The sequence below is a fragment of the Oncorhynchus tshawytscha genome, linkage group LG10 (genome assembly GCF_018296145.1).
Source record: "Oncorhynchus tshawytscha isolate Ot180627B linkage group LG10, Otsh_v2.0, whole genome shotgun sequence".
NCBI lineage: Eukaryota > Metazoa > Chordata > Actinopteri > Salmoniformes > Salmonidae > Oncorhynchus > Oncorhynchus tshawytscha.
The window spans coordinates 26,372,294-26,381,904 of record NC_056438.1 but is presented as its reverse complement, the minus strand read 5'-3'; the positions used below and the strand labels follow the sequence as shown (position 1 = coordinate 26,381,904).

Here is a 9,611-nt window from a genome sequence, read left to right as displayed (position 1 = left end):
GATGCCTTTGTTGGTGGCTGATCTATTCACAATAAATGAGAGAACTTCTGACTGTGAGAAGCGCTCCTGCATTCAGGGCTAACGTGCCTTTAGGCAAGCTCTCAAGGAACAATCACGTATTATCTCAATAGTCCCCTCGTTACGACGAGCGTTCACACAGAGGGGTGGTTGTGTGGTGTGTGTGTGTGTGTGTGTGTGAGAAGCTTGCACTATTTCGAAAGTCTCAATTCCCACAGGACTGAATAATTTTCTGCACAGACACGTCACTGCAGCAATAATGTGAAACAACAACCACTATTAGAGACAAGTGGTGGACCAGCCCATATCAAATAGGCCCACAAAGCCATTTCATAGATCATTACATTTAAAATAATGTGATTAATATATACAGAAAATATTGCTCTGTACAAATCTTTGAACAAGTTGCAGCAGCAGGCTAAACTGTGCGGACAACTTGCAAGTACACATTTTCAAATGTATAGACTTAGACTACAGACTACAAATCCACAGAAACATACAAAGATCCCTCCATTGCATACCAAAACAAGTGGTAGGTCTACTATTTTGCTGAAAAACTCATCCCAGATGGTAGCTTGAAAGTAAGTTACTGTCTCTTTGACTATACCACAAAGAAAGTGATCCCACGAATTGGCATGGTGGGCCATCTCTTCCTGCCCTATCGTGCCCACGTGTATGCTGGGAATGCGGCCACAGATGGCCCATGGTACGCAACCGTACGGCACAGCTGTGGAAGCTACCTGAATTTGATTCTGTCGACTGTAGCCTAGCAACAGCAAGCACCAAACCATCACACACAGTGCTGGATGTTTCTAGTGTGGTGCCAGAAGCGGGATGGGCCCAATGGGCGCCTGGTTGCAGCTCACTGGCCGGTGACATTGAGTGAACGCTGGCGTGCTGCGATTAGAGTATCAGAGTCTCACTGCTTCTCCAGGAGGAAGTCGTACCAAATGTAAAATCCAAGTAAGGAGGAGTTGGCATGTTCCTCTAGCACAAGTGGATCTGAATATCCAAAGTGCCTCAGTTTTGTCTTGTATCAAATGTACATAATGCATACAGTATGCTTCATGAACACACGCTGAATGTACCTATTAGTGATATACAGTACATTAAACAAAAGATAAACAAAAACCATAACAAAATAGTATTGCTAAAAATGACATTATTTATGGCACATTATATGATTATATGACCCACCTGATCAACACACTTCTGTTCATATTTCAATCTGTTTATTTTTAGGCTACTTACAGTAGTGATCTACCCTGCATCCCCCAACATCTCTCCTCTTAGGCCCAACAGAAGCCTATCTTCAACAGCGTCTGTTCAACTAAAACACCAGACGCCTCCCGCCACATGCTCCAGCCACTTTGATTTCTTCCCCGTGCAGTTGTTCATCAGATCCGATCTGGTGTTGTTTGGCGCAACCTGTCTCCCCATGGCCGTACCTTTCATCTTCCTCTGGCTCTGGGGTGGGGTGGGGTGGGGTGGGGGGGGCTGTCTGGAGATGTCACTCGGTGACGGGCACTGTCCAATCTGGTTTGTGTTGCGCTGGGGGCTGGATGAATGGCAAGCCACCACTTCCCATGCTTTTGATTCTCAGCCATTCTCAGTTCACTTTTACTCTCGGATTATTAAGGAGTCATCTGCCCAGCTGAGTTGGAGAAGAGGAGAGAAAGAAGAAGAAGGGGAGAGAGACAAAGGAAGACATATCAATCATAAGACATATGACTGATTACAGTGTATTAGAGTTTTCCCACTTACAAACATACGCCAAAACGTTCATATACAATGTTGTCAGGAAGCGATTTCGATCAGTCAAATGATAAGGTGGGTGACCCGAGGCCACACAACTGAGGATATTCCTCAGCGGTGGATCCTTCATCTCAATAACTGTATGTGGTTTCCTCAACACTCCAAAGGTCTCCTACTGGATATCAATCAGTAAGCGATTAGACAAAGGGCAACTGGGATCGCTTAGCGAGCGAGCTCCCCTGCTTGAGTTTACACACAAACATGTATGTTTTACCATCCTTGTGGGGACCAAACAATTGATTCCCGTTCAAAATCCTATTGTCCATAAACCTAATGCCTAACAATTTGGTAATTTAGTAGATCTTGTCCAGAGTGATTTACCAGAACAACTAGGGTTAAGTTCCTTGCTGAAGGGCTGGGGGATTCAAACCAGCGATCTTTCAGTTACTGACATAACACCAAACCGCTAGGCTACCTGCCACCCTAAATCTTAACCCTTAAATCTAACCCAGGGGTTGCCAAACTTTTTTGGCCCGTGACCCCATTTTGATAACGTATTTTGTTTTGTGAACCCACCATGTCAAGAAGGTATGTATAAATCAACAGTCAGTGTTTACTTTTTTACAATTGGGGCTATGACAGACTGTTACAAATCAGTCTGACAGGACTTTTGACAGTATTTCAGTCTGAGGAAGGTATGGTTTGAAGTGACAGAAATGCATCAGAAAGGTATTGGGACGTTCAGAAGATCATCAGGAAATAATTTTGTGTGATCTTCTGCGTAGGAAAGAGCATCGTCATTGATGATCTTTTTCCCCTAATCTGATTTAGTGCCAATCTGTTAGTGGCTTGTGGGCATTGTAGAGGGAAACAGAAGATATGCAGTGCATTCGGAAAGTATTCAGACCCCTTTAATTTTCCCACATTTTGTTACACAGCCTTATTCTAAAATGGATTAAATGATTATGTTTCCTCATCAATCTACACACAATACCTCATAATGACAAAGCAAAAACAGGTTTTTAGAAATTTTGTCAAATGTATTAAAAATAAAAAACAGATATACCTTTACATAAGTATTCAGACCCTTTGCTATGAGACTCAAAATTGAACTCAGGTGCATCCTGTTTCCTTTGATCACCCTTGAGATGTTTCTACAACTTGATTGGAGACCACCTGTGGTAAATTCAATTGATTGGACATGATTTGGAAAGGCACACACCTGTCTTAATAAGGTCCCACAGTTGACTGTGCATGTCAGAGCAAAAACACAACGCATCACCGGGGGCAAACTACCTGCCCTCCAGGACACCTACAACACCTGATGTCACAGGAAGGCCAAAATGATCATCAAGGACAACAACAACCCGAGCCACTGCCTGTTCACCCCGCTACCATCCAGAAGGCGAGGTCAGTACAGGTGCATCAAAGCTGGGACCCAAGAAACTGAAAAACAGCTTCTATCTCAAGGCCATCGGACTGTTAAACAGCCATCACTAGCACAGAGAGGCTACTGCCTACATACAGACTCGAATCATTGGCCACTTTAAGAAATGGATCACTAGTCACTTTAAATAATGTTTACATATCTTACATTACTTGTCTCATACTGTATGTATATACTGTATTTTATACCATCTACTGCATCTTGCCTACGCCGCTCGGTCATTGCTCATCCATATATTTACATATTCTTATTCCATCCCTTTAGATTTGTGTGTATAAGGTAGTTGTTGTGGAATTATTAGATTACTTGATAAGATATTACTGCACTGCCGGAACTGGAAGCACAAGCATTTCACTACACTCGCATTAATAACATCTGCTAACCATGTGTATGTGACCAATACAATTTGGTTGGATTTGATTTGAAAACCCAAGCTACGAGGTCGAAGGAATTGCCCGTAGAGCTCGGAAACAGGGTCGTGTCGAGGCACAGATCTGGGGAAGGGTACCAAAACAATGTCTGTATTGAAAGGACACAGTGGACTCCATCATTCCTAAATAGAAGAATTTTGGAATCACCCAGATTCCTAGAGCTGGCCACCCAGCCAAACTGAGAAATCAGGGGAAAAGGGTCTTGGCCAGGGAGGTGACCTAGAACCCGATGGTTACTCTGACAGAGATCCAGAGTTCCTCTGTGGAGATGGGAAAATCTTCCAGAAGGACAAGCATCTTTGCAACACTCCACCAGTCAGGCCTTTATGGTAGAGTGGCCAGACGGAAGCCTCAGTAAAAGGCACATGACAGAACACTTGGAGTTTGCCAAAAAGGCAGCTAAAAGACTCTCAGACCATGAGAAACAAGATTCTCTGGTCTGATGAAACCAAGATTTAACTCTTTGGCCTGAATGCCAAGTGTCACGTCTGGAAGAAACCTTGCACCATCCCTACGGTGAAGCATGGTGGTGGCAGCATCATGCTGTGGGGATGGTTTTCAGCAGCAGGGACTGCGAGACTAGTCAGGATCGAGGGAAAGATGAACAGAGCAAAGAACAGAGAGATCCTTGATGAAAACCTGCTTCAGACCACTCAGGACCTCAGACTGGGGCGAAGGTTCACCTTCCCGGATTTGAATCCGATCGAACATCTCTGGTGAGACCTGAAAATAGCTGTGCAGCGACGCTCCCCATCCAATCTGACAGAGCTCCAGAGGATATGCAGAGAAGAATGGGAGAAACTCCCCAAATACAGGTGTGCCAAGCTTGTAACGTCATACCCAAGAAGACTCGAGGCTGTAATCGCTGCAAAAGGTGCTTCAACAAAGTACTGAGTAAAGGGTCTGAAAACTTACGTGATTGTGATATTTCAACCTGATTTTGCTTTGTCTTTATGGGGTATTCTAATGAAGGAAAAAAAAGTCTAATCCATTTTAGAATATGTGGAAAAAGTCTGAATTCTTTCCGAATGTACTGTACATTTTCCTGGGAGTCATACTTAAATGGTTCAGAAGATAGAGCTACATTTGTCAGAAGAAAACAGAAACTGCTCTGTTTATTACAACCACATCTAGCGGCTACTGGAGCTTATGGACCTAACCCTGGTTCTATGAACCAAGATTAGGAGAACTTCTGGTCCCCACAAGGATAACAAAACCAAACACACACACACACACACACATTAAGGCATAGAGACAGCTTGAAGAGAGAGATAGCTGGAGGACGGTGTGTGTGTGTGTGTGTGTGTGTGTGTGTGTGTGTGTATGCCTGTGCGTTTGAGGGGGGTGGGTAGTTAGGATTCCCAATATGTGTTCTGGGAATCAGAAAAGGAGGGCCAGATGGCACAGGCCTGCCCGTCTTTGAGAACCACAGCATACGGCGGCAGGGACTCACGGCAGAAGGTAGTGGGGGAAATGGAGCCACGGATCTGGGGTCATCCGCTTGAAGTTCCTCCCTCCCTGGAGCTGTTCCATCCAATCCCTTTGAACAAGAGAGAAGGCATCTTTACATCACAACTGTGTTTGTTTCTGTTTAATGTGGCATTCACTTCAAAAGTCCTAAAGATCCCCTCCCCAACAGCCTCCTGAGTTCCTAGCATATGTTATCCGACCTGATGAAACACAGCCTGCCAATAACACTGAGCTCTCCATACGTGGACATACAGTATGTGTCTGGTTTATCATCATCTTTCATCAAGTGGGATTTCATTTCATTTCTGAAAGGTACATGTGAATACTACCTCATATTGCACAGCAAGAAGCAGCCCAGTTTCTTTACATTGTCTTTGCAAAAATAGTTATGCTATAAATCACACCAGTATATTGCCAATTTTATCATTCATGTCCGTATGCCAGCTGTCAAACAAATCCTGTTTGAATGACAACATTTAATGACCTTTTTTAAATGTTTATATATGAATCTTTAACCATGAAATCCTGTTTCACAGACCAGTATGATGCTATGAGTAACACATGGGGTCAAAGCGGGCTGAAGTATAACAGAGCTGGAGTACTAACGCGATGAGTAACCTTGCCTGAGACCCGAAGACTTGCGTTAGCTCCCGCAAGCAAATGATTAGGCTTTAGCTCAGCGGGCTAAAACAGTTCCAGGAGACACATATACCTACACATCCATGATAAGACCTTATCAGCTGAGTGTTCCGCTGTTATCATCTCTTTCCACTGCGAGTGAGTCTGTTCCAATATAGGCCTTTTACAATACTATCCCTCACTACACATCTCCTCATTTTAATAGACTTATTGAAATAGACTGTGGCTCCCAGTAGATCGGACCTCTGCCCATCATTATAATGCCTTCATGGGCCGTATAGATCTGGCAACGTTCACAGGTTCGCCAAGACATCTGCCATCCAATATGGCAACGTGAATGGGAGGCGTTGGCTTGAGAGAGAGAGAGAGAAAGAGGGGGTCCCGTGCCTTTTGTTAGTGAGCCACCTATTATTGGTGTGTGTGTGTGTGTGTGTGTGTGTTGGATGGGATGTAAAGATTGTGGTTATGGTTGCCACTGCCTCTATGGAAACTGCATAGATGATGAGATGCAGTTGTTATGGTTGTGAGCTGGACGTCATAACGTGGAGACACCTCTCCGATCCTTCTGGAAGGTGTTTGTTAGGAATAGTAGTTCCTATTTTTTTTCTACTGTCCACTACTGAAAACACCCATAGGCTAGCTAAACCTACAGATATTCCCTGAGGTGGTTACACTTTACTTGAAGGGTACCTACCAAAGGACTTGATAACATAGTCATAATTATATCTTAATTGATTTGTTTCAAATCCAGTCGTGAGTGAGTTGTGAAATTCTGATAAGTGCAAAGAAACAGCATTTCGCTTTGAAGGATATCCAGCAATTACATGTAGCATTACTTGACACACACACCAATAGAATCTGGGGGCCAACGGTGATCCATTTATCAGCTAACGAAGCTAACCAAAGCCCCTGCCCAGCAGGTCTGGAGAAGGCTTAAACATAGACAGGAATCAGGACGGTTGCCATGTCTTCTACTATTGGCTATTGGGCTTTAATTAACCTACATAGGGCCTGACTAGAGCTGACTGCTCCAATGTGCAGTGGTAGATAAGGCCCCTTGGATGATTGATTTATTTGCTGCACGTGGTTGTGATTTCCATAACATTACCGCCCCCCAATTACAAGCCATGGGAAGTCGCATTATGCAGCTCAATATATGCCCACACATACAACTCTCTAAAGAGCTGCGGTGAAATGTAATAAGATGTTACAGTGTGCATATGCATATCTAGGTAAGGTGGAGCCGTTTTCACTTTGTTACATGTAAAGTACTCCATGATAGGTCACTTTGGCCCCTTTGAAAATGCACCACTAGGGACTATAGGGAGCATGACAACAGGGTCTCAATGGATTCAAACAACCAGGAATCAAACCTTGGAATATGTTGCACTAGGGACATCACAAACTGTAGGAACTGTGACAGCCACCAGGAAATGAAAACAGCACGAGAAACGTCCAAATCCACATCAATCCACAAATCCAGAAACATTAAAAAAAAACAACGAAAATAGCAGGCCTCCATCTTGGCATATTGAAGCGGGTCCTGGCAGCCATAACAGCATGCAGAAGCTAGGCCCTGGCTTTGTGATTGCAGTGCCACGTTTCCATCAGGAGATCACTAAGGTAACTGTGGGATTAAAAACGGGCACTGCTGGCACATCCAGGCAGGCAAGTTTTTTGGGGGAGGGGGAGGTGGTAGGCATGGGGGGAAGGGCACTGTTCCATATGCGCTCCACCTGCACCACTCTGAGGCACGCGCCAAACACACAGCCTAGCAGGCTCTGCCAATCCTTCACTGATTGGAAGTTGCCATGGCAATGACTGGGAAACTGGTAGATGAGGGAGAGGGGGGCTGTGGTTGTGAAGTAGAAATTCTCAACAGTATTTTTTTAATTTAGGAAATTGGCAAAGGAAGTGTATTAAATTAATCACCATTAATAATAATTCACATATGGGACAGAACATAATTACACTGGTTTTTGGCGCTACGGGTGATAGGAGTGAGCGTAGAGCTCGCCCCCCGAAAAGCTGATCTCATCAAAGGTACTTAAGCTTTCTCGGTAGTCAGAGTGAAGATACGCGTCAATCTGATAAGCGTTTTATGAACATATCTCTGAAGTTCATCGCTGAACATAGAAAGCGCTGATGAGAAGTATCCCTTGAGCCATTGTTCATCAGATCTAGATCTGTATCCATCCGCCAGTCTGTTGATTATCAACCGAACCGCCACTAGTGGATGTCAACAACAAGAAATAGGCATTCTTGTCTGCTTGACAATCAGCGGTATACCATCTTCTCTCTGGGCTTGTTCGACATTCTCACCGACAATGCAGACGACTGCAGACTGACTGTTCTACAAATAACCTTGCATCATAAATAACGACTCATTATTATTTGTAGATCAGTCAGTCAGTCACAATTTACCAATGATACATTACTGTTTTGATGCTCTCAAACATGGCCTCTGTCTCCAATAGTCATGTTTATTCACAGCCACTTTCCTCTTTGGATAGCCCTTCTCCTCCATTTGTTTATCGTGTTTTAGTTCAATTTAGTTAGATATTCCACCTTTCGGCAGAGGAGCAGGAAATCTTATGGTCCGTGCTATGTGGGATCCTTGGGACGTCCCTACCCCATTGAAGTTGACATTTTAAATGAAGGGTTAAGGTTAAGCTTATGGATAGGGCTCAGTGTAGGGACATCCTAAGGATTCCGCATAGCACTGACCGAAATCTTACCAGTAGCTTTTGATTACAAAATGGCCTCCGTGCAACTCCAGGCAAAGGCTGCAATTGGATGATTTCCTCACACGCTGGAACTTGGAACTTCCAGGGGGCGCCAGAGCAAGTGATTCAGCTGGAATCCAATGATAATCGGAATGAAGAAAGTCATTAAAATAGTTTTCCAAGCAGAAAGTCCCCTGGATAGAAATACCCAGCCCCCTTTTTTTGTTAGAAGTTCCCTTTGGATGGATTCCTGGCTTGATTCTGTAATTGTGGGATGAGTGTGTCGAGTGCTATGTGTGTGTGTGTGTGTGGGGGGGGGGTTGATAGATTGCTTCAGGCCACAAAATTATATACAACTGATGCTTCAGAGACCAACCACAATACTAATTGCTCACCTTGGTGATGAGTTTGTGGGTACACAGTGCTCCCCCTGGTTAAAATGCAGTCTGCATAGGCCTATGGGCAAATACATTCTACATATAGGCCTATGAGAAAATCTCCAGAATGTTGTTAGTCATATAAGTGACCCTTTAATCCTGATTGCGATGCTGGCAAACATCATTATGTGTGTGTGCTTGTGTGTGTGGTGGCTTATCTATTTGATTGTTCAGCTGTGGTCTGGTGTGTGCAAATAACACCCAAGTCCAAACCAGGGCCTGGGCAGAAATCCGGGCATCCAAAGATAAACCTAAATCAACAACACACATTCAAAATGATCCATATAAAGTCCATTGCATTTGAAGTTGTTTTTCTACCACATAATTCCCACCCTCAATGTGATTGAGAAATCACCATAATCACCACATGGGCCACCATCTTGCACACGACTAGTTGGACATTGAGTCAATGCATTATTGTACGTGTGGAAGAATAAATAACGTAGTTCTTATAGAGAACCCTGCTAATGCTTGTGAGAAGCATATATGAGACGTCAATGCATTCCTTCCTTGCGATAGCAGAATTACTAACCTAATTATCCTGTCAATGCAACATTTTGAGCTCTTCCTCCCCAGTGTCAGGCAGTGCGGATGTGACCTTTCCACTTCATTGAAAATGCAGAGCCGGCCGCCTCAGATGAGCTGACCTGTAGTGGAATTAGCCAACCCGTCTCGTCACCAGGCCCGT

At 44.0% G+C, this 9,611-nt stretch overlaps 1 protein-coding gene across 2 annotated transcripts in view; it reads right to left on the bottom strand.

Moving 5' to 3' along the window:
• Positions 1-1,518: 1,518 nt before the first annotated feature.
• LOC112260006 (B-cell scaffold protein with ankyrin repeats) overlaps positions 1,519-9,611 on the bottom strand; it is a 45,348-nt gene continuing 37,255 nt past the window's right edge. For both annotated transcript variants that reach the window (XM_024434776.2, XM_024434777.2), the window contains exons 15-16: positions 5,105-5,191; positions 1,519-1,672 (exon numbers count right to left, since the gene is read on the bottom strand). In XM_024434776.2, coding sequence (XP_024290544.1) covers positions 1,661-1,672; positions 5,105-5,191 — 99 coding nt within the window. In that variant the 3' untranslated portion in view covers positions 1,519-1,660. The remainder of the gene's footprint in view (positions 1,673-5,104; positions 5,192-9,611) is intronic.